Genomic DNA, 26,015 nt, shown 5'->3' with positions numbered 1-26,015 from the left:
CCCATAAACAACTAACACAGTCAGTCAGATAGCCATGAACACATTGTGAATGGGCCCTAGGTTGTAATGTGTTGTTCACTGCTCTAGTCTGCTTCACGGAACTAAACAGTGGAACGGAACTATTCCGAGGACGACAGTGGTCCACTTCTAAGATGGCCGACAAGAACAAAACAAAAAGGTCAAATCACAGCAGCTCTTTATTTGCTTTCCCTTCTTTACTCACATATTATAAATACTCCTCATCCACCAACTTTGATAAGAAGCCCACTACAATGTACATCAGAGAGGCTGAGAGAAGACCGGGTAGGCTTACCAGTTACAGACCAGGGCTGCGTCTGAAATGGCACCCGGTTCCCTAGAAAGAAGAGACAGGAAATAGGGCATCCTTTTGGGCGCACCCTAAAAACACTAAGGGCAAGTGCCACCACCACCACTGGCGGTCACATGGCAGGATCCTCATAGTCCTGATGGAAGACCTGAGGGCCACGGCAGAGTCCAGAGGGTTGAGTTCCAGATCAACCCAGAGCCTCCCTACTCCCCAGGGCACTTCTAGAAAGAATGGAGTGGAAACTGGAACCAATATGCTGATTACTTCACCTTGTTATAGTGCTCATACCTCCAAATCGGTCTCAGACCTAGATGATTGTCTAGGGATTGGGGGGGGGGGGGGGTCGATTTGGGATTCAAGCCTAGATGGCAGGTACCCATTCACAGCCTAGCATGATCTCACACATAAGTAGTCTTCCACCATAATGGGTTGCGTTCATTGGGGCAGGCAACGGGAAGTGTTTAACATTTTGCAACGTGGAACCAAACATTAGCGTTTCTTATTCGGACCAAGTCCAGGTAGTTCCTCACTGTTTGTTTTCTTCCGTTTGGTGCCTAATGAACACAACCCAGCGCTGAAGAGAGGTACAACATGGTGGGGAAATAAACATGGCCGCCTCCGCTGACTTCAAGCAGGGCGTTGAAACCTGAGAGGTGGCTGCAGCAGATCGATCAAACAGATGATTACAGGAGGAGTCAGCAGGCTGCGTTTGCCTCTCTCACACACCGACTGCGTTAAAACCAGCGACAACACATCAATCAGCCGCGTAACCACGACGACACGTCCTCTCTGCCGCCACGTTGCCAACGTTACATTTAAAAAGACAAAACAGTATTTACATCTTCAACACACATAACGGATGTTCCCTGACATACTGTCCGTGTAAGGCATGAGGCTTCGTAGACCTCTCTGTGCTTCAGGGACCAAACACCATACTGACACGCTCCTGTCCGCCACTCGGGGAACGGAAATTGAGAAAAATGTAAAAGTTAAAATGGATCAAACAGCAGCCCCCAACCACATCCAGGAAACCAAGTGATAATAGTCACAATTAATAATGAAAATACAGCTTTTAAAACGGCTCGGAGGGACTGGAAGATAAATACAGCATAGTCTGGATAGTTACATTATCATTCCCCCAATTACAAGTCCATGTACTATATGAGAATACACTGTTCACATACTCTTTACAGCACTCTTGGTGACAGAGCAGATGGTTAGGAAGGGGCGGGGCAGAGGGGCATATACAGATGGTTAGGAAGGGGCGGGGCAGAGGGGCATATACAGATGGGTGATGGGGTTGTATATAGGGTCAGATGATAACGGATGCCTTGCATTCCCATGCCACCAAAGAGACCTAGGTAGGACTTGCAATTCCTTTTGTACAGGGCCCCCAGTCACACCTTCGAACTTCCCTCTACAAAGAAACTTACTGAGTCTGACCCCTCCAGAGCCTCCCAAAACCCTGCCCGACGACAGCAGCTGCCGTCCCATTACTGACCAATCACCAAAAGACCTGACGAGAAATGTAGGTAACCTCTTCCCCTCATGATACCATTCAGAAAGAGTAAAGACACACCCTTAAATTCATATTTGATGAAAATATACAGTATTACAAACTGTATCAGGAAAAACAAAAACGCATAAATGAAAAATATATATCTTTTCAATTCATCATACAGAGACGTACACATTTCACAGAATTCTTTTTCTCTTTCTGTGTAATTCAGAGTGATGGACATACAGTATGTGTGAAGAGAGATTTTCTTCCTGCTGACAGACACTGTCCAATCAGAAAACTGGTACAGTGAGGAGTTTGAATCAGTTCAGTTTGTAGGAGTAGAGGGGGGGAAAGGTTTGTTGACCATCTCCAGTTTGGGTGGACACCATCAACATCTTGAGTTCATACTACAAGCGCTTTCCCACGTGGCCTCTGTGAGCTGTCGTCAGTCTTTGGGGAAAGAAAGTTGGAGTTGTGTGGCAGATCAATTCCAGTGAGCTTTCTGAAAGGCCTTGGATTGGTGGGTGGGGGAGAAGTCCCGCCTATCTCCTACCCTGGTGGGTGGAGGAGCCTGTCAGTCTGCCAGGATGATCTTGACAAAGCTGGCTACGTCCGTCTCTTTGGAGTCATGCAGGGTGAAAAAGGGGTGTTGCTGTAAAAAAATATATATATATATGAGAAAACACCATGAGTCAACAATTCCTAAAATAAAACAGGAGTCCAACAGAAAGTACACATTTACACACAAGACTTAAACATATGTGGTGCACACAAGATTTAAATACAAGAACACATCAGCATCATGGTTTGACTAAACACTTGGGTAAGCCTGTCCTCTTGTGGACACATAACAAAGAGGAAACAGAGACAGGAAGTGAGCTTTCACAAAGATCCTGTGAATGAAGAGAGAAAAACAACTCCGACAATCCAACAACATTACACGTATTCACCGGTCACTGATTTAATGCTGATGAGGATCTAAAACCAACCATTAGTTCAGTGTAGGCGGGTCTCTCGTTGGGTTTCTTTCTTAAGCTGCAGAGAGAGAACAAAACAAACAACTGAGAAACATCCCTCAATACTGGACACTTCTTAACATATACCTTTAGTAAGAGCCCCCAACACATCGAAGCCTGTTTGAGGACAACGTTCTGATAACCTGGGATTTTTGGGAAAGTTTTCCCAGATATGCCAGTTAGGAGATTCCCAGAATCAGAAAGGAATAAGCAGGAAATCCAGAATCCTCCAACCTGGGAAAGTTGCCGTAATTGTGCAACTCTAAGTACACCAAAACACATTTACACCAGATAAGCTACAGCATGACATTTATAGAGTGGGCCAGGGCGGGACGAGGTCAGGACAACTGGGTCGTCCACTAAAATGTAGGTGGATTCATTTCCAGGTTGTCTTTTTCCCCCAGGTTGCATTCACACTGGGCAGATAAACAGATGTGATCATGTCTGGAGAAGGTTTAAATGCTTTTATTTAACCAGGAAGTCCCACAATCAGTCTCACCAACCACATATGTTGTAGCAGTCAGAGATGCACAGGCTGAAGGGGACCCACAGGGAGGGGACAGCAGGACCGTGCCCAGGCCTGGACCCACAGGGAGGGGACAGCAGGACCGTGCCCAGGCCTGGACCCACAGGGAGGGGACAGCAGGACCGTGACCGTGCCCAGGCCTGGACCCACAGGGAGGGGACAGCAGGACCCACAGTGCCCAGGCCTGGACCCACAGGGAGGGGACAGCAGGACCCCAGGCCTGGACCCAGGCCTGGACCCACAGGGAGGGGACAGCAGGACCGTGCCCAGGCCTGGACCCACAGGGAGGGGACAGCAGGACCGTGCCCAGGCCTGGACCCACAGGGAGGGGACAGCAGGACCGTGCCCAGGCCTGGACCCACAGGGAGGGGACAGCAGGACCGTGCCCAGGCCTGGACCCACAGGGAGGGGACAGCCTGGAGGACCGTGCCCAGGCCTGGACCCACAGGGAGGGGACAGCAGGACCGTGCCCAGGCCTGGACCCAGGCCTGGGCCTGGACCCACAGGGGGGAGGGGACAGCAGGGCAGCAGTGCCCAGGCCTGGACCCACAGGGAGGGGCCTGGACCCACAGGGAGGGGACAGCAGGACCGTGCCCAGGCCTGGACCCACAGGGAGGGGACAGCAGGACCGTGCCCAGGCCTGGACCCACAGGGAGGGGACAGCAGGACCGTGCCCAGGCCTGGACCCACAGGGAGGGGACAGCAGGACCGTGCCCAGGCCTGGACCCACAGGGAGGGGACAGCAGGACAGGACCCACAGGGACCGTGCCCAGGCCTGGACCCACAGGGAGGGGACAGCAGGACAGTGCCCAGGCCTGGACCCACAGGGAGGGGACAGCAGGACAGTGCCCAGGCCTGGACCCACAGGGAGGGGACAGCAGGACAGTGCCCAGGCCTGGACCCACAGGGAGGGGACAGCAGGACAGTGCCCAGGCCTGGACCCACAGGGAGGGGACAGCAGGGAGTGCCCAGGCCTGGACCCACAGGGGGGACAGCAGGACCGTGCCCAGGCCTGGACCCACGGGAGGGGACAGCAGGGCAGTGCCCAGGCTGCCCAGGGAGGGGACAGCAGGGCAGTGCCCAGGCTGGACCCACAGGGACCCACCCAGGGGGGAGGGGACAGCAGGGCAGTGCCCAGGCCTGGACCCACGGGGAGGGGACAGCAGGGCAGTGCCCAGGCTTGGACCCACGGGGAGGGGACAGCAGGGCAGTGCCCAGGCTTGGACCCACGGGGAGGGGACAGCAGGACAGTGCCCAGGCCTGGACCCACAGGGAGGGGACAGCAGGACAGTACCCAGGCCTGGACCCACAGGGAGGGGACAGCAGGACAGTGCCCAGGCCTGGACCCACAGGGAGGGGACAGCAGGGCAGTGCCCAGGCTTGGACCCACGGGGAGGGGACAGTAGGACAGTGCCCAGGCTTGGACCCACGGGGAGGGGACAGCAGGACAGTGCCCAGGCCTGGACCCACAGGGAGGGGACAGCAGGGCAGTGCCCAGGCCTGGACCCACAGGGAGGGGACAGCAGGGCAGTGCCCAGGCTTGGACCCACGGGGAGGGGACAGCAGGACAGTGCCCAGGCCTGGACCCACAGGGAGGGGACAGCAGGACAGTGCCCAGGCCTGGACCCACAGGGAGGGGACAGCAGGGCAGTGCCCAGGCCTGGACCCACGGGGAGGGGACAGCAGGACAGTGCCCAGGCCTGGACCCACAGGGAGGGGACAGCAGGGCAGTGCCACCTGGAGGCAGTTGAACCAAACACCACATCAGCAAGGCCAGACAGGTAGCATCCCAAATAACACCCTATTCCCTATACAGTGCACTACTTTTGACCAGGACTCTAAACCCTACTCCTATAGGTCCTGGTCAAAGGTAGTGCACTAAATAGTAGGGATGGGTGGTTTACCTTTTAAATTTCTGTTCGAGTTACTCGCAGGATTTTTTTCAGAGAACTCAGAATGGAGAATATATCTATTTTTTGTTACTTTTAGAACACACGGACAGATGTGTGCATATATCTATTCAGTCAATAAAACAATTTCCATTTAAGATTCATTTCTTGAAACCATAATATCAACTGGTTATATTATATGGTGAAACAGAATCCTCAGCAGGGGCGCTTGCATGTAGAACTCTGTGGCTTTGCAATGGCATAGCCTGGTTTTGTTCATTTCCTGAGCACTCACCACAGTCAAGACACCTATTGTAGAGCAAAAAACATGATCTAATATAACAAGAAAACACAACAGATGATTTTTCCAAATGAAAAAAGGGGTTGCCAGTGTGAAGTGATGTGCATCAGGAACTATTATTCTCAAACAGGGATCGTTTGAAACGGGGCTCAGTTTGAAACATTGACATTTCTTCAGGGTTACAAACTAAAATCTGTCTTTTCAATATAGGCCTACAGATGTTCCATTTAGTTTATTCTGCCTGTTCTTTGGACTTTTCTAACTGGATTAACAACATTGAACACTGCTCACACTGATGAATTACAGCCACAACATCAGTTTGGTTTAGTATGTTTAGGCTTAATAATTCTTATGAAAATACACCAGTCTTTTTCAAACTAATGTTTCTGTATATTTTCAGCAATAGTTTAACAGTATTTGGGGAGAAAAAAGGTGACCCCTGGTTCAATAAATGAGTTCTGATTCCCTTCCTTACGAAACAGAAGATGGAGTCATTTGGAATGCAGACAGGGAGAGAGAGATGGGCTCACCACTGGGAGCTGAAGTCCACAAACTCAGGGGAGAAGCGGTCCGAGGGCAGCTGTGGAGAGGACTCATCCACTACCTGCTTCAGTTGCTGGAAGGGTGTACCCCACGAGTCATAGGGGAACTTCAGAATGGCCAGCTCAATCTGGGGCAGAGGACCAGACAGAGGTTTGTTATCCCACAGAGGGAGGCAGTCAGGAGCTCATCTTTCAACTATGGGGACTGGTATTTACCGTCACAAAGACGGTAAAACATCACTCAGACCAGGGTTGTATTCATTAGGACACACCGTTACAAACTAATGGTGCAACAGAAAACAATCACATAAATGCAGGTAGCCCCTCTCCGTTTCAGTCCCATTTTCTTGTTTGGTGCCTAATGAACATGACCCTGCTGTTGAAAGAATTGTCGATCATATCTGTGACTCACCATTGTGATTCCTAGACTCCAGATGTCTGACTTAACGCTGTAGCCTTTCTGGTTGAGGTCGGGGTTTATCCGTTCTGGCTGAAACCGAGGGAATGAAAACACTATCAACACCATTACACAATGACACCAACGCCATCACATAGGATAAGAATACCACTGTAACACATAACAACGACATCAACACAACAAGCACCAGTCCTATTCCATTCAGGCAGTGCGCTCCCAACCACAACTAGACCAGGGTGGTGTTAAGTAGTTGTTGTGTTGGACGTTTTCCATGCGATGCCTACTGAACGTGGCCCAGGCGGTGTCAGAGCCACCTCTCCTCTTCTCCCCAGTCCTCCTCACTATCGCTGTTCCTCTCACTCTCCTTGTCTTTCTGTTTAGTTTCTTTCTGGCATCAGTGGTTTCTTTCATCAGGATTATTCAGAAATTAAAAACAAAATACATCATCTGCACAGAGGTGATCGTCACGTTTAGTATCTCAGGAACCACATCAATATGATGTAGCAATCTCCTGAGAGGCACAGCTTGACCACGAAAAAGAACCTGGAATCAACCAATGCCTGAAGAAGCCTGGCTGCAACCAGGGTCGTGTTCAGTCAACTTGTCCGATATGGAAGTTTCATGTTATTTCTTACATGTCAAATGTCTCTAAAACAGGGTTTCCTTTAGGAAAATGTGGAGCGGTACATTTGACTGGCAGCATTTTAATTTTAACAGACATTTGAGAAATGTGCTCATTCACGAAATGTAGACATTGGGTGTGTCATCTGATTAGGGAGTCCATCCACTGAAATCACTTTTAGATGGTTATTCATATGAACAGACATGTGAGAAATGTAGACATTGGGTGTGTCATCTGATTAGGGAGTCCATTCACTGAAATCACTTTTAGATGGTTATTCATTTTAACAGACATGTGAGAAATGTAGACATGGGGTGTGTCATCTGATTAGGGAGTCCATCCATTCATTTTAACAGACATGTGAGAAATGTAGACATGGGGTGTGTCATCTGATTAGGGAGTCCATCCATTCATTTTAACAGACATGTGAGAAATGTAGACATGGGGTGTGTCATCTGATTAGGGAGTCCATCCATTCATTTTAACAGAACATGTGAGAAATGTAGACATGGGGTGTGTCATCTGATTAGGGAGTCCATCCACTGAAATCACTTTTAGATGGTTATTCATTTTAACAGACATGTGAGAAATGTAGACATGGGGTGTGTCATCTGATTAGGGAGTCCACCCACTGAAATCACTTTTAGATGGTTATTCATTTTAACAGACATGTGAGAAATGTAGACATGGGGTGTGTCATCTGATTAGGGAGTCCATCCATTCATTTTAACAGACATGTGAGAAATGTAGACATGGGGTGTGTCATCTGATTAGGGAGTCCATCCATTCATTTTAACAGAACATGTGAGAAATGTAGACATGGGGTGTGTCATCTGATTAGGGAGTCCATCCATTCATTTTAACAGACATGTGAGAAATGTAGACATGGGGTGTGTCATCTGATTAGGGAGTCCATCCATTCATTTTAACAGAACATGTGAGAAATGTAGACATGGGGTGTGTCATCTGATTAGGGAGTCCATCCATTCATTTTAACAGAACATGTGAGAAATGTAGACATGGGGTGTGTCATCTGATTAGGGAGTCCATCCATTCATTTTAACAGACATGTGAGAAATGTAGACATGGGGTGTGTCATCTGATTAGGGAGTCCATCCATTCATTTTAACAGAACATGCCACTCCAGGATGCAACGGTGTGCGTCCTGATAACCAAATTCTGATAAGCACTTTGAAGATGTCAGAATGACTGTCACGTGTCCTTCTACTCAGCCAACAAGACCAGAAACAAACAGCAACATCACTAGCCTATGTCAATCTAGTACCCCCACAGCAGAAAAGTTGACCTATTCTATTGGTAGGCTTCTGGGACAGTTGTGGGACGAAGGATCCCAAATTCATACAACCAGTAGGCCCAGGCAACATTAAAAGAAAATAACGAGGCTGATGCAACAGAGCAGAACGTTAACTTAAAATGTCAGTAAACCATTATTTCTTCACTTTATTAGCACAACAATGAGCACAAGGCAGTAGGTTATACGCAGATGTTTATTCCATAATGCAATTAGCATGAAAACACTGTTGTCAAAAATCACACACAATTTAGAAAGAGGGGAGAACTAAAGATGCAACAACTAGCACGGGTTGCTAACATGACCAGGATTGTGCCTTTGGCTACTGGACAATGAAAGAAAGTTGAATATGCTACTGGTTTCAATGGCATAGGGAAGTCTAAATAATAATTGCCACCACGTTTCTATGGTGGGATTTTACTTTGAAGGAAACATTCAGGTTTCAAACAATTACATGTAAGTATGTTGTTTTCAAATTGTTACTGCCTCCAGCTCATTACAAAGTGGTGTGTGACGCACCGAAGCCTACACAGACCTTTGCATATATAAATGGGAAACACAATTTACCACTTGTGGACTCCAATCAAGTTGTAGAAACCTCTCAAGGATGATCAATGGAAACAGGATGCACCTGAGCTCAATTTCGAGTCTCATAGCAAAGGGTCTGGACGCTTATGCAAGTAAGGTATTTCGATTTGTAATACATTTGCAAATATTTCTAAAAACTTAGTTTTCGATTTGTCATTATAAAAATAAATGAATTGAATCCATTTTGAAATCAGGTCTGAATACTTTCCGAATGCACTGTAAGCATGACCGGCCAAATGCTTTTCCGTCGACTGGTATTTCCATCAATCAATGGGCTAAAACACATTATTCTGCAATAGGATTTTCTCTTTTGTCACTCGGCAGATACATTTTTTTGGCTTTTCATTTAAAAACAACAACAAAAGCCGTCTATTACCGGCTAACAGAAACCCTGGTGCCTACTGAACATGGCCGAGAAGGTGTCAGAGCGCACCCATTCCTACTCACCGCCATGTAGGGCTTGCAGCCGGCGTCCATGGTCTTGGCCACAGAGTCCACCAGGTGGCCGCTGATGCCAAAGTCACACATCTTCACCTGGCCCTGTGTGTTGATCAGCACGTTGGACGGTTTCACATCTGCACAAAGTTATAAAAAACAAATATGTGTTTAATAATCAGGAATAGTTTAGTCCCTCCAAACGTGGCAGAGAGCAAAAATAAATAAATAATACAAATCAAATAAAGAGCCATTTCAGATCAACATGAGTAAAGGAGGTGATCGAGTGATGAGTCACCATGCCCAAGACATGAAGACTTGTGTTAGCTTGGGGAGCTGTGTTTGCCTTGGCTTTAGCTCGGCAGGCTAACAAAACCGTATCCTTCATTTACCTCGGTGTATCACCGACAGTTTGTTATGCAGATGCTCCAAGGCCTTGACGATCTGGAGAGAGAGAAGCAGTTACACACACTGCATTGTAATGACATCACTCCAGATAACCTGAGGGAACTGTGTGCCTGTCCTTATACAGCATCACAACAAGCTGCTGTGGACACGTCTTAAAGATGACAATATACATCATATCAACAGGAACGTGTACTTCAGCATTATGAATGTTGTTCTGTTCTCTCTCTCTCTGGCATCAGTGGTTTCTTTCATCAGGATTATTCAGAAATTAAAACAAAATACATCATCTGCACAGAGGTCAGTGTGATGTTATACTGTAACCCTGCAGGGTTGTGCTCATTAGGCACCAAACAGAATAAAGAACTAAACCAGGGAGGGACTACCTGGACCAATAAGAAACTCCTGTGTTTTCCACTGCGTGCCCTGATGAACACAGCCCAGGTGTCCTACTCACCGCTACAGTGATCTTCCCCAGGATGTCTTCAGGGATGGTCATGCCTTTATCCATCACCTGCTTGTACAACTTATCCAGAGACGTGTCCATCAGCTCCATGCAGATCCACACGTCACCCTGGCAACGCAGAGACAACACCTATTACTGTACAACTACCTCTAAAATACTCAGCCTGTTTGTTTTCTCTCTCTGGCATCAGTGGTTTCTTTCATCGGGATTATTCACAAATTAAAACTAAATACATCATCTGCACAGAGGTCAGTGTGATACACAAAAACACACAAAGAAAAACAAATAAGTCCTTCCATGACTAATACAGAGGAGACTACTTTTAATCGTAGTTTGAAAACCCAACTGAATTGAAAATGTATTTGAGGGAAGAAAGAAGTGGCCAAGTGAAAGCCAGCCGAGCCACAGGCTTCCACCATAATGTCGTTTTCACAGGTCTGCTTTTTCCATTTATGTTTTGAGGTTGGACTTTTAGCACGTATAGTACTTTAGCACGTAGGGCGCACTGACTGGTGTCATCTCATTAGTCAGCACGTGTTACACCTGTGCTGGTCCCCCCCCCCACCTGTGCACCCCACCTGTGCTGGTCCCCCCCCCATCTCGTTAGTCAGCACGTGTTACACCTGTGCTGGTCCCCCCCCATCTCGTTAGTCAGCACGTGTTACACCTGTGCTGGTTCCCATCTCGACACCCCTGTTACACCTGAGTGTCCCTCAGAACCCCTCCTAAAACCCCACCCGTTTCCTTTTGGTTGTTCTCAGTGACTCTTAGTTCCCCTTTCGGTTTGTGTGACAATTTGTTGATTTTCTTGTTCTTTACTACCAATTAAAATTAAGTCCAGATAACTCTATGGCTGTTTACACAAGTAACTTAATTCAGAAATTTGGCCAATAATTGGTATTTTGAACAATCAGAACTTTTGCCAATAAATACAATAATTGGGCTGCCTGTGTAAACCCAGGCTGTGCTACAGATGTGGTGCTGAGAGACAGTGTCCAGGCAAACCCAGGCTGTCCAGATGTGGTGCTGAGAGACAGTGTCCAGGGCTGTGCTACAGATGTGGTGCTGAGAGACAGTGTCCAGGCAAACCCAGGCTTTGCTACAGATGTGGTGCTGAGAGACAGTGTCCAGGCAAACCCAGGCTGTGCTACAGATGTGGTGCTGAGAGCTGACCTCTCTGAAGAGAGCGCCGTAGAAGGTGACCGTGAAGAAGCAGTCCACGGTCCTCATGGAGATGTCCAGATCCATCAGCAGTCTCTTCTGCTCCAGGGTGTTCACTGTGGCCCGGATCCTCTGGGGGGGGGGGCAGTCACAGAAATACAATCACTAGAAGGAACAAAGCCCTTTGGCTCAGACCACAGCAATTTGAATGGAAGACTCACAGGAACACTAATTATCTCTTCCATAATGTATCTATTTTTTTTTGTGTGTAAATGACATATAGTTCAGGGGTATTCTTGTTAAAGATGATGACTTCCCGGTGAAAGTAAACTTTACATTTGGTATGACATCTGCATACGACACCATAACCTCATCTATTACTGTTAAACTACCTGTTCTCTCTCTGGCATCAGTGGTTTCTTTCATCAGGATTATTCAGAAATTAAAACAAAATACATCATCTGCACAGAGGTCATTCATTGTCCCGTTTGGATTGACAATAAAAACATATTTAACCTTTATTTACCTAGGCAAGTCAGTTAAGAATAAATTCTTATTTACAATGATGGCCTACCCCAGCCAAACCCTAACCTGGACAAAGCTGGGCCAATTGTGCGCCACCCTATGGGAGTCTCAATCACGGCCGGTTGTGATAAAGCCTGGAATCGAACCAGGGTCTGTAGTGACGCCTCTAGCACTGAAATGCAGTGCCTTAGACCGCTGTGCCACTCGGGAGCCCAAAATGACCATAGGAGTTGTCAAAACAGCACAGGTCTGTGTTGGTCAGGAGTGTTGATGTTGAGATAGAGCTGTGTGGCTCGTCTTTAAAAGTGACACGCACACTTATCTAATCAACATCTCAGATATGTAAATAGAAAATGTTTATTAGATATGTTTTCAAAAGTCAAAACAGACATCTCTGATAAAGTGCCGTCGGAAAGATCTCAGATCCGTAGACCTTTTCCACATTTTGTTACGTTACAGCCATATTCTAAAATGGATTCAATAATTCAGAAATAAATAAATTAAATACCTTATTCACATCAAGGGGTCTGAATACTTTCCGAATGCACTGTACAGAAATCTAAAATGTCTGTTTCAGTAGAAGGCAACATTTTGAAATATTCAGATACACATATGCTATGTAGAACAAACACGCCTCTGGCACGTAGAATAAGGAATCGTGTTGTCTCTATTCATGGCATTTCTATCTGCAACGTTCCATAACATTGGCTCATTAAACATGCACCCTGGAGCACTCCACCCACCTTGACGGCCATGATAAGCCCACTGGGCACATGTCTCATCTTGTCCACCACGCCATACGCTCCTCTACCCAGCTCCCCAATCTGCTCCAAGTCATCTGCCTTCACAACAAAGTTCTGTCGAGAGGGAGAAACACAGTGGAGAGAGACAGAGGTCTATCAGCCAATCACATCAAGTTCAACCAACACATGCAGAAGAGAAAACCCCAGAGTCGTGTTCATTAGGACCCGTCGCAAAACAAAAATACGTATTTCTTATTGGACCCAGGTGGTATAGTTTTGGATTTCTGAGTCAGGTAATGACATCACCATTTTGACACCAAAGCCATATACTTATCGTTGACTACAGTACAACTCTCTTCAACACCCTCCCTATCTTTCTGTTTAGTTTCTCTCTGGCATCAGTGGTTTCTTTCATCAGGATTATTCAGAAATTAAAACAAATACATCATCTGCACAGAGGTGATCGTCACGTTTGTCTGAGATGCACAGCGTGAGAAAAGTCTATCAGTCACATCAAAGTCAACCAGTAAAGGCATTAGAGAAAACGCTACGGTCGTGTTCATTAGGACATGCAACAGAAGACATTTTCAAAAAGCTTAGCAACGAAAAACAAAAGTAAGTGCTTCTTATAGGACCAGTCCAGGGGTGTAAACATTAGTCCAAAGTTACAAAACATGAGTTTCTATTGGACAAATTCAGGTCCGTCCCCAATCCGGTTAAGAAACTTTTCCCAACAGAATCGGCGTAATGAATACACCCAAGCAGCCCCTCCCTGTTTCAGTCGGTTTTCGTCCGTTTGGTGTCTAATGAACATGACCCAAGTAAAACCAAAAGGTGATAGAAAGTGAAGTACTACAGCCTGAGCACAACGTTCTTCCCTACCTTTTCTCCAATGGTAACACAGGCTTTGGAATCCAGATCTCGAGGGGGGCTGAGGAGAGAGGATAGGGAGTGGGATTAATACCATGCATTCGTTTAAAAATGTGACATCGATATCAAACTTAACACAAAACAACTAATGCTCTTTCTTATTGAACATCACACTGCATGACTGTACTTTGACAAGATGCTATGTGAAACCTGGGTGGTTTAATTTAGGGTGTGAAAGAGGAGGTTCAGGTAATGACATCTACATATGAAATCATAACCTCATCCTCTATTACTGTACAGCTACCTCTTCAGTACACTCTCCCTGTTTCTTTTGTTAGCTTCTCTCTGGCATCAGTGGTTTTCCTTGTCACCATTATTAAGAAATTAAAACAAACACAACATCTACACTGAGGTCCTCGTCACGTTTGTGACAAACACACAGCAGTGGCTAATTTCCAGGGCATCTTTTTTTTGGAGTCGTGCTGCACAGATAATGAGCTCTGACAATATCTGGAGAAGTGTTTAGCCCACCATCTCAGAAACCACGTTAATATGATGTAGCAATCTTCTGAGATGCACAGCGTGACCACGAAAAAGACACCCAACCAATGACAGAGAAGAAGCCTTACGCCGCGGCTGCAGGTGGGGGCTGATCAAAGACCTCTTTGGAGAGCTTGAGGCCTGGGTTCTTCTTCTTTCCTATGAGAGGAGAGGAAAGGGAGAGGAAAGATCAGCCTCGTTCTTTAAGAAAACCTATCTATACCATGACCTGTCAATCTTTACTTTCAATAAAGCAGAACAGAGAAACCCCCAGTTGAACCGTGTGTTGTGAGAATGCTTGGTTCTGTTTTTGGTGTGGACTTCCGACTTGTACTGTAACGTGTTAGTGACTCTACAGCTCCATTTGTTGTTATCTACCCAGAGATTGCTCAACAATAGAAAACAGGTGAACGGCTCGCTCATAAATCGGAACGATGACACAGAGAGCGAGAAAGCAGAAACAGATTACCTCACTCATTAACCCTCGGTTTTGTCTAACCCTATTGTCATACAAGCAGCAATTTAACCGCCTTGGTTTGTCCCAACCAAAGTCTCCACCATAATCAGAAGAATACTCACTGAACAGTGACTCATGTTAGCTCCTGCAGTAGGGCTGCTTCTGCCTACACAATGGAGACCAGAGACCTCTCCCTGTGTGAAATGCACACTACAGTGCATTCATAAACACTGTTCACAAGCAACAAGTGGGGACTTCTCATCCAGGCTAGGGCAATGGGGCCATGCTGGTGTAAAACAACAACCCCAACTGAAGGAACGTGGGATTCAGACGAGGACAGTGCCTCTATAGTCTAAACATGGACCCTTTTCTCCTCTCCTGATCTGCACAACATTGGATGAGTGGGAGTGATGCAGCAGAAAGATATTTAGGATCTGCTCTCATCTGGGGCCTGAGGCAGGTTGATTTCTGCCAGCTATTGGCAGGTACATTTTCAGAGGTCCTGTTGAATGCAGAATTCTGTGTTTTCACACAGACAAAAAAAGAAAAACACAAAAGAAAAATCTTGCTATGTTTTGTAAAATGCTGGTTAAAAATCTTTTTTTTGTTGCCTAGACTAATTTTGTGCTTCAGTTGCACTTCACTCAGATGAGAATACATGAAACAGGCATTCTATCAGCAGACAGCACTCTGAACTGACTCTCTGTTTTACTTTTCTCTGGTAAAATGCACGATTAGCTTCCAGAAAAACATCCGGAAATGGAGCTAGCAACATTCTTTCTATGATAAACACTAGAAATTTGATGGCCATGTATTGTTTTTTGCTAAATAATAAATAACACAAAATATATATATATAGCTAGCTTTTTCATTGTAAGCTCATTTACTTGTGTGGCTGAATGCCAAATAGAGTTGCACTTCTATTGTCATCTGATGAAATAAGCTATTTTCTGCCGAATGTGTTGCACTAATGTATTTTCTGTGAAGGTAAACTATATTTTTATGCCCCTGATCACTACTGAAGCAAAATAATATATATACAGTGGGGCCGCCCCAAAACATCACTGCTCTAGAGGAGATCTGCATGGAGGAATGGGCCAAAATACCTGCAACAGTGTGTGAAAACCTTGTGAAGACTTACAGAAAACGTTTGACCTCTGTCATTGCCAACAAAGGGTATATAACAAAGTATTGAGGTAAACTCTTGTTATTGACCAAATACTTATTTTCCACCATAATTTGCAAATAAATTCATTAAAAATCCTACAATGTGATTTTCTGGATTTTTTTCTCTCATTTTGTCTGTCATAGTTGAAGTTTACCTATGATGAAATTTAGAGGCCTCTCATCTTTTTAAGTGGGAGAACTTGCACAATTGGTGGCTGACTAAATACATTTTTGCCCCACTGTGAGTGTGTGTGTGTGTGTGTGTATATATATATATATATATACTTTCAAAATAAAATGCAGGTGTAATGGTTTAAAAAAAGGCAGATTTGATGGACTGCGTTTTGAAGATCCGGCTGTATGAACTCTAAAGCAACCCCATGCATGTCTTCTACACCAGCCACCTTGGCTGGTAGCCAATTACAGGCTCTGCTCCATGTTGGTAGATTTGTGTTGGAAAGAACAAGAGGAAATGACAACACTTGAGACTATTGAGATGCATCCTGGTACGTGTCCTGAACAACAACTGTCATTGACCTGGACATGATGATGTTCCCTCTAACCCAGACAGGCCATTAGGCAAGGAAGCACCACATAACCAAAAGTATGTGGACACCAGCTCACTCCAAAATCATGGGCATTAATATGGAGTTGGTCCACCCTTTGCTGCTATAACAGTCTCCACAATTCTGGGAAGGCTTTGTTACCAAAGCCCCTTATACCACCCACCACTGCGACCTGTATGCTCTAGTCGGCTGGCCCTGGCCCCCACTGGCTCCAGGTCATCTATAAGTCGATGCTAGGTGAAGCTCCGCCTTCTCAGCTCACTGGTCACGATAACAACATCCACCTGTAGCATGCGCTCCAGCAAGTATATCTCACTGGTCATCCCCAAAGCCAACACCTACTTTGGCTGCCTTTCCTTGCAGTTCTCTGCTGCCAATGATTGGAAGTAATTGCATTTTTTTTATTTTATATAAAATAAATGATTTTTTTTTAAATAATAAATATAATAATAATAATAATAAATAAAAATTGCTGAAGCAGGAGACATATTTCCTTCACTAACGTTAAACATTAGCTATCTGAGTAGCTAACTGATCGCTGCAGCTGTACATAGCCCATCTGTACATAGCCCACTTAATCTACCTACCTCATCCCCATATTATTTTACTTTTCCGCTCTTTTGCACATCAGTATTTCTACTTGCACATCACCATCTGCTCATCTATCACTCCGATGTTTAATTTGCTAAATTGTAATTCCTTTGCAACTATGGCCTTTTTATTGCCTTACCTCCTCACGCCGTTTGCACACACTGTATATACACTACTGCGTTATTTGACTGTATGCTTGTTTATTCCATGTGTAACTCTGTTGTTTGTGTCGCACTGCTTTGCTTTATCTTGGCCAGGTCACACAGTTGTAAATGAGAACTTGTTCTCAACTGGCCTACCTGGTTAAATGTGGGGCGGCAGGGTAGCCTAGTGGTTAGAGCGTTGGACTAGATTCGGATGGCCGTTTTGTGTGTGGATTAATTGTCGGAGTAGAGGACCTTGTGCATTTCAGGTAAAATAACTCAATGTTTATATCCGAGGACAAATTAGCTAGCAACAGCAAGCTAGCTAAATAGGACAAATTAGCTAGCTTTTCGACCTGTCCCCAAATTAATGTCATTGGTTCAGAGTTTGTTTTGATATTTTAACCTGTGTGTTGTGATCGCGTTTGGTGTGGGGGGGACAAAATAAATGTATGCACGATAGCAGGCGCGCAGGCGGTTTGGGTTCTGTGTAAGGCCATTTTACTGCCAACGTTTGTCTATGGAGATTGCATGGCTGTGTGCTGGATCTTATACACCTGTCAGCATGGGGTGTGGCTGAAAGAGCCAGATCCACTCATTTGAAGGGTTTCCACATACCTTCGTATATAGTGTACATTGGCTCAGAAGTAACCAGACACTTAAACACCACTTGCTGTTTAAAGCTTCCAATGGCTCCCTGTACCACTAACAACTGGGAAAAAGGCTGCAGAGAGCGTCAGAGACACCATTCATAAACGCAAGGCAGTGCACCGTTATGCAATGTTTCAAGTGAAGCATTTATGTTGGGTGTGCTGTGTTGGCCGGGTGATACAGTGCAGCCTAACCGTGGGTGGATTCTCTGCAGTACATACACAGGAGGCTAAATGTTAGCAAATAACCTACATATCCGGAAGAAAGCAAGTTCGTAAAGACTGGACTGGTAGCATCTCGTGCTCTCCTCAGAAGAGCCACTGCAGACATCCAGCTTCCCAGTAAGGGGAGACTCATTGACTTCCCAGTGAAACACAGTGAGGGGAGACTCATTAACTTCCCAGTGAAACACAGTGAGGGGAGATTCATTGACTTCCCAGTGAAACACAGTGAGGGGAGATTCATTGACATTGACTTCCCAGTGAAACACAGTGAGGGGAGATTCATTGACTTCCCAGTGAAACACAGTGATTCATTGACTTCCCAGTGAAACACAGTGAGGGGAGATTCATTGACTTCCCAGTGAAACACAGTGAGGGGAGATTCATTGACTTCCCAGTGAAACACAGTGAGGGGAGATTCATTGACTTCCCAGTGAAACACAGTGAGGGGAGATTCATTGACTTGTGCTATGCTCACATGCACCCAGCAGAGTAAAAATAGATCTTCATTTCCTCCGTCAAGCTAAAAAAAGAGCATTCAAAACCTTCTTAAAATGACCTAGAACAACAGTATAAAAACAGCCTTTGTCCCAACTGAAGTAGCATGGCAAGAAATGGCCTTTTTCGCCTTCATTCACTTTCTCCAAAATATCGCTATTTTTAAAACCAGCCATAGAAAGCTGGTTGCAAATTTGGTTTAATATTTGTTCAGTGTTTTCTGGTGGATTAAACAAATATTGTTCAACTCAACAACAACAAAAAAATAACGTTTTTGAAAAATATGTTTAAAAATGGTTTAATATTTCTAAATTATATAAATAGGACGGGTGGAATTGTTAACAAAAATATGGAAATGTCTGCTGTATTCAAAATTACAACCAACTGACTGCAGCATCACTGCAAAAATGGAGGCGGCAGGTGGAAAGGAGAGGAGGTAAGTGGAAAGGGGAGGAGCTAAGGATTCACAAAACGACATCGGATTCAAAACTGAGTTTTTCCAATTAAAAATTATACAACATTTTTGCAACCAATACAACTGTTATACATATACACACACACACACACACACACACACTACCAGTCAAAAGTTGACACCTACACATTCCACACTTTATTTTCACTATTTTCTACATTGTAGAATAATATTGAAAACATCAAAACTACGAAATAACACATGGAATCATATAGTAACAACAAAAGTGTTAAATATCAAATATATTTTGATTTGTTTGAGATTCTTCAAAGTAGTCACCCTTTGCGCACACTTGGCATTCTGTCAACCAGCTTCATGAGGTAGTCACCTGGAATTAATTTCAACACACAGGTGTGCCTTGATAAAAGTGAATGTGGAATTGCTTTCCTTCTTTATGCATTTGAGCCAATCAGATCAGCTGCGACAAGGTAGGGGTGGTACACAGAAGATGGTATTTTACCAACTAGGGCTAAGTCCATACTATGACAAGAACAGGTCAAATAAGCAATGAGAAACAACAGTCCATCATTACTTTAAGACATGAAGGTCAGTAAAATCCAGAACTTCTAAAGTTTCTTCAAGTGCAGTCGCAAAAACCAAGCGCTATGATGAAGCTGGCTCTCATGAGGACAGCAAAGGAAGACCCAGCATTACCTCTGCTGCAGAGGATACGTTCATTAGAGTTAAACTGCACCTCAGATTGTAGCCCAAATACATGCTTCAAAGGTCAAGTAACAGACACATCTCAACATCAACTGTTCAGAGACTGCATGAATCAGGCCTTCATGGTCGAATTGCTGCAAAGACACCACTACTAAAAGGACACCAACAAGAAGAAACTTGCTTGGGCGAAGAAACACGAGCAATGGACATTAGACCAGTGGAAAACAAATGAGATTTTTGGTTCCAACCGTCATGTCCTTGTGAGATGATCTCTGCATGTGTGGTTCCCACCGTGAAGCATGGAGGAGGTATGATAGTGTCACCAGCAAAGCACGGTCTGTGATTTATTTAGAATTCAAGGCACACTTAACCAGCATGGCTACCACAACATTCTGCAGCGATACACCATCCCATCTGGTTTGCACTTAGTGGGACAATCATTTGTTTTTCAACAGGACAATGACCCAACACACCTCCAGGCTGTTTTTGTATTTATTTTTATTTCACCTTTATTTAACCATGAAGGCTAGTCGAGAACAAGTTCTCATTTACAACTGCAACCCGGCCAAGATAAAGCAAAGCAGTGCAACACAAACAACAACAGAGTTACACATGGAAAAAACAAACATACAGTCAATAATACAATAGAGAAAGTCTAAATGCAGTGTGTGAAAATGAGGTAGGATAAGGGGGGTGACGCAATAAATAGGCCATAGTGGCAAAATTATTCCAGTATGGCAAATTAAACACTGGGGTGATAGATGTGCAGAAGATGAGTGTGCAAGTAGTGGTACTGGGGTGCAGAGGAGCAAAATAAATAACAATATGGTGATGAGGTAGTTGTATGGGCTATTTACAGACTGGCTATGTACAGGTGCAGTGATCTGAGAGCTGCTCTGACAGCTGGTGCTTAAAAAGTTAGTGAGGGTGAAAAGAGTCTCCAGCTTCAGTGATTTTTGCAGTTCGTTCCAGTCATTGGCAGCAGAGAACTGGAAAGAAAGGCGGCCTAAGGAGGAATTGGCTTTGGGGGTGACCAGTGAAATATACCTGCTGGAGCGTGTGCTGCGGGTGGGTGGTGACCAGTGAGCCGAGATAAGGCGGAGCTTTACCTAGCAACAACTTATAAATTACCTGGAGCCAGTGGGTTTGGCGACGTATATGAAGTGAGGGCCAGCCAACGAGAGTATACAGGTCACAGTGGTGGGTAGTATATGGGGCGTTGGTGACAAAACGGATTGCACTGTGATAGTGGTTTGCTGATGTCAAGGGTGTGAACAGAGTGCCCCATGAAGCCGTTGGGGTTATGGTATGGGCAGGCATAAGATACAGACAACAACACACAATTGCATTTTATCGATGGCAATTTGAATGTACAATACCGTGGTGAGATCCTGAGTCCCATTGTGAGGCCCATTTTTTAAATGTTTTTAAAAGGTATCTGTGACCAACAGATGCTTCTCTGTATTCCCAGTCATATGAAATCCAAATGCAATTCAATTGACTGATTTCCTCACTGTATTTCAGTAAACTCAATGAAATTGTTAACATATATTGTTTTTTATTAAAAAAATATATATGGGGGATTGGAAATGATGCAGACAATTACATTGTGGCTTCTAACAATCTGCAATATTAAAGCTGATCCACAGCGCAACATTGTTTTAAGCATGGCAAGAAACTATTTAGTTTGGCTAAATACTGCCCTTAGCTCATAATGCATAGCTAAAATGCATGGCAGAAACGGATCTTACGTGGCACTCTATTTCAGCTGAACTCCCTGACATACAGTATACCTTGAGCGTCTGAGGTCACATATTTGACTAGTTGACAGCTAGGCCCACATCAGGCCTCATATCAATGAAGGAGCTATTAAAAATCCTACAACTCTAAGCATTTCAGGCATGGGACTATGCAGTATCCAACACTTTCTTTGTGGGAATGTCTGACGTCGACGAAACCAAGTTGGAAGTTCTCATGTTACAAATGGTAGCCCATATGGACGATGCTTACTGTGTTAACTTCCTCAGGGTTTGGGGGTGGGGGGGCAGGTGTGCAATCCCCTCTAGTGCCTGTATCCAGGCAAGAGAGGATGACTCCCAACCAAACAAGACATCCTTTCTGAATAGCTGTCACGTGATCCTTTGGGAAGCATGATGTCATTGGGCATGGCTCTCCTCCAGCTTTCTGAACCCCTGGTACATCCACCTGAACCCTGAACACAGCCAAATAAGCTTACTGCACGACTACCCTTTGGTTATAGACAGTGGGCTTACACGCCACTATACGGGTTGCTTTGCCATCAGCATCGTATCAATTTGACATTCTACCTGCTACACAGATCGTTTTGTAAAGCGTTGTAAAATAACCAGTGGTGTGTATAGTCAAGGCCATATGTAACCAAAATCAACTTGATGTTTCATTCAATTCACAAGATGGAATGAATGTGCGCGTCACACATCCATTCTTGAGTTTAGACGCCGCCATCAGACATGATACAACTCCAGCAACAGAGCAGATTACCAAGGAAGCCTCCCCTCAACGGCCTGAACCATGCACAACAAGAGCCTATAGGCGGTAAACTGAAATAATTGATGCTGACTAATCTAGCTACAGCCGTAGCTGTGGTGTGTGTCTCATGTTACAGGTGATTCACTGCCTTCTAGAGGAAAATAACCCCACCCGGCTTTAGTCACAGACAGGTGCACTGGTTTGAAGACTCCTGCACAAGGTATGCTATGTCTCTGTGTGAAGATGAATACTCAGAATTCTTGGGCAGCCCATTGGATGACGGCGTGAATAGCTGGGTCACGAGCCACCATCAACCCGCTTAAACCAGCAACGATGAAGCTACCAAGTAACAGGATATTTTTCACTCTGGACAAGCAGCAGTGCTCTCTCACTGTCAGAGTTTCTGTGCATGTGCACGGGTTCACGTCACACTCCAACGTGGTAGGTACGGGACCAAAACAGCAGAGACGTTTAACCTTGTGCTTCACCGTTCTTAGTTGTTGTCGAAATCGGCCCGATATTGCTGCGTGAAACTCATTTCCATCTCAAATGACTCAAACAAACAGCAAAGTTATCTTAAAGAGAAAAAACATGAATAAAACAACACATCACAATGCCTCTCCCCTGTCTGACCTAAATAACTCTGGGGCATAAGTACATGTACTGATATGTGGGTAACTCAGTAATATGTGTAACTGTCAGTAGGACCTTTTTAGGGTTCTATTGTTATTTAAGATGTGTAGTTCAGTCGTTGAGCTGTTCTTGTCTATTGACGTTCTGGGATTATGTCATGGTTTTTTTGTGGATCCCCAGGAAGATTAGCTACTGCTTTAGCAACAGCTAATGGGGATACGAATAAAATACAAATGAGTTTACCTCTAAACCTAGTCCTGGACTACGACACACTTTCCATGGAGATAAACCATCCCCGGATGGGACTGGCTGCCAGTCAGACCGTGTTAACCCACTGTGCTAAAGCCTAGCACTGTCTGTAAATCAGTATGGATAAGAGTGTCTGGTAAATTAAAAGGTCAATGAAAAACAAAAACGGGGTGCTTGAAAATGTGTCACATTGCAGCTGATATTTCTTGTATGGGCAGGGCAAACACCATTGTAGAAGAGTGCATTATTTGTTGTAAAACCTCCTTAAGCAACAGCAACTTGAAATGAACAAACAAGCATTGCAAAGCACTTAAGCCAACTCCACCCAATACCTTAAACAAAGTGAAACTGGCTACAGCGTTCAAGAAAAGTCCAGACACAACGGAAAACCCAGGGCTCATCCTACACTTTTACTATAAGCAAACAGGCTGTTGCTGCTCCCGAAAGAAAGGTGAGCACCAATAACGTCAGCATAGTGTAGCAGCTGTACAACCACAGGTTGCAGAAGTCGCTGGAAGTACAAGTCAACACATGCATTCAGGTAGCTAGGCTATAGAGGGGCTGCCTGTGATAGCATAATAGTCCGTGAGCAGGCCTCTCACAATCCTGGTGGTAATGCCAGTTAGGATTGTGTAGATCAGCACTTCCCAAATTGGTGCTGGGGACTTCAAGGGGTGCACGTTTTGTTGTTTGCCCTAGCACTACACAGCTGATTCAAATAATGAATGCTTGATAATCAGTTGATATTTTGAATCAGCTGTGTAACGGTTAGTGTTAAGGCAAAAACCAAAATGTGTACCCCTTGGGATCCCCAGGACAAGAGTTTTGGAAACGATGGTGTAGCATAATATCACATCATCAACAACATAATGTCCCCATGTGTGACGTAGGAGGGCCTTGATTTATTTTCCACCAGGTGTTTTTATTCAGCATTGCTTGTTGCTAGCTAACTACACATCACTTAGTGTCAGAGGGAGACCAACTGAATGATAGACCAGGCATTTGTAGAAAATATGCGAGACAAATAAGTGAACAACTATTGCAAGAATGCGTGAGAGACGACGCACACGGTAATATTAGACCAAGTAACGCAGTTGGAAAAATACATGACTCATGTTTTCCCATCAAAACGACAAGTCGCGAGGCATGGCGTGCGTGCTCCCAATGAAATAACGCACGAGATATTGCTAACGTTACATCGATACCGGTGTGGATAGCTACGCACTTTTCGTTTGTTCGAATAGACAATGCTATAGGTAACGTTAGCTCGGTAGGTAACGAACAAGCAACAGTTGCAACTTACTGCCCCAAGTAGCCTAACTTAACGTTAGCAACGTTATCGCGTGTTCACAAACAATTGTTTAAATTTCCAGGAATTGACAGGAAACAACCAACCACGGGGAATCCGCAAACATTTTATGGTTTCTAGCCAGGTTACAGAGAAATGCAATTAGGCACCACATTACAACTTGTACTGTAGCTAGCTGGAGTTAGCTAGCAACTTTGTACAAGGACAGACCCTAACGTTAAGCCGGAAACGAACTGATATTTAAAAAAACGTCTAATGCAATGACGCAATACATAACCCTGATTTCCAGCAATGCATCTTTGTCGGAAATTCAGTCTTGTTGCACGATTAACATTATTGTTAAAATTCTTACCTCCTTTAGAAAGAGACATTTCCCCCTTTGCTTTGATGAGGGGGAGGGGAAGCACAAAGACTTTTTTACTCCCTCCCTCCCTGCATCTACCCCGCTCAGAAGCTGCGGCTTGTCCTGCAACTACGATGCAAGTCTGTTTCAATCTTCATGCATGTTGCGTTAGTTTGTTTCCGTGTCGCAGGGCTTCTAAGTTAAAAAAAAAAAAAATTATAAACCGAAAGCACATATGATTCCGGCGAAATTAACTCGATAACGTTACATTACCAAACTGTACACTTTTTAGACAGCGAAGAAGTGGTCGGATTAGTTTTTCATAGCCCGGTGCTCCTGATGTGTGGAGATTTTTATTCAGGACCAATGGAATGGTCTAAAATGAGTCAACTCTGTCCATCCGGGGCACCGGGCTATGCAAAACGAACTCGATCAATCTGACATCTGAATGCTCGAGCGTCAATTGCGTTATGACGTTTTTCCTCCCTGTGTTGTACATAGTTGTGGGATATGTAGTCTCTGCTGTCATTGCCAACAAGCGTGGACATGTCCAAGACAAGTCCATGGTCACAACAATCATGATTGAAAAATATATATATTCTAAGAATGCCATTGTACAATTTGTGGTTTTCAATGGCTTCAAAGCATTTTGATTTCAGGGAGATATCCCCATACACACATCTCTGAAACTGGAAACACTTATCTCCCTCACTAGCTTGAAGCACCAGCTGTCAGAGCAGCTCACAGATTACTGCACCTGTACATAGCCCACCTATAATGTAGCCCAAACAACTACCTCTTTCCCTACTGTATATTTATTTTTATTTTGCTCCTTTGCACCCCATTATTTTTATTTCTACTTTGCACATTCTTCCACTGCAAATCTACCATTCCAGTGTTTTACTTGCTATATTGTATTTACTTTGCCACCATGGCCTTTTTTTGCCTTTACCTCCCTTATCTCACCTCATTTGCTCACATCGTTTATAGACTTGTTTCTACTGTATTATTGACTGTATGTTTGTTTTACTCCATGTGTAACTCCGTGTCGTTGTATGTGTCGAACTGCTTTGCTTTATCTTGGCCAGGTCGCAATTGGAAATGAGAACTTGTTCTCAACCTGCCTACCTGGTTAAATAAAGGTAAAATAAATACAAGGCATGTGAAATTCATTTTGATAGGCCTACCTTGTTTGTTTTTGATTAAAGCTTAATTTATACCGTATCTACAGTACTATAAAATACAAGAGCTACAAATAGCTATGAAAAATTTCAATGCTGTTTTGTTGAGTAGCAAAAACACACACACGTCTGCAGCCCCACGATTATAAATGTGATGCCAGTTTGCAGGGTT

At 44.6% G+C, this 26,015-nt stretch overlaps 1 protein-coding gene across 1 annotated transcript; it reads right to left on the bottom strand.

Annotated features, from left to right (window-relative positions):
• Positions 1 to 179: 179 nt before the first annotated feature.
• On the bottom strand, positions 180 to 25,057 carry LOC135537085 (dual specificity mitogen-activated protein kinase kinase 6-like). The gene is made up of 12 exons (XM_064963290.1): positions 24,672 to 25,057; positions 14,278 to 14,347; positions 13,661 to 13,709; positions 12,779 to 12,892; positions 11,523 to 11,642; positions 10,341 to 10,457; positions 9,871 to 9,922; positions 9,491 to 9,618; positions 6,516 to 6,593; positions 6,092 to 6,231; positions 2,819 to 2,864; positions 180 to 2,481 (listed from the first exon to the last, which is right to left on the bottom strand). The coding sequence occupies exons 1-12, from the start codon at positions 24,688 to 24,690 to the stop codon at positions 2,404 to 2,406; spliced, it is 1,011 nt and encodes a 336-aa protein (XP_064819362.1). The 5' UTR covers positions 24,691 to 25,057; the 3' UTR covers positions 180 to 2,403.
• Positions 25,058 to 26,015: the final 958 nt, after the last annotated feature.

The sequence above is a fragment of the Oncorhynchus masou genome, unplaced genomic scaffold, assembly GCF_036934945.1.
Source record: "Oncorhynchus masou masou isolate Uvic2021 unplaced genomic scaffold, UVic_Omas_1.1 unplaced_scaffold_708, whole genome shotgun sequence".
Lineage (NCBI taxonomy): Eukaryota > Metazoa > Chordata > Actinopteri > Salmoniformes > Salmonidae > Oncorhynchus > Oncorhynchus masou.
Note: the sequence above shows the minus strand (reverse complement) of the source record. Positions and strands in the feature narration are given on the sequence as shown.

Coding starts and splice junctions, on each gene's coding strand:
- LOC135537085 (XM_064963290.1), bottom strand. Junction 12,893..13,660: donor GTGTTACCATTGGAGAAAAG/GTAGGGAAGAAC, acceptor CCCTCTCGACAG/AACTTTGTTGTGAAGGCAGA. Junction 9,619..9,870: donor ACTGTCGGTGATACACCGAG/GTAAATGAAGGA, acceptor AACTTTGTGCAG/ATGTGAAACCGTCCAACGTG.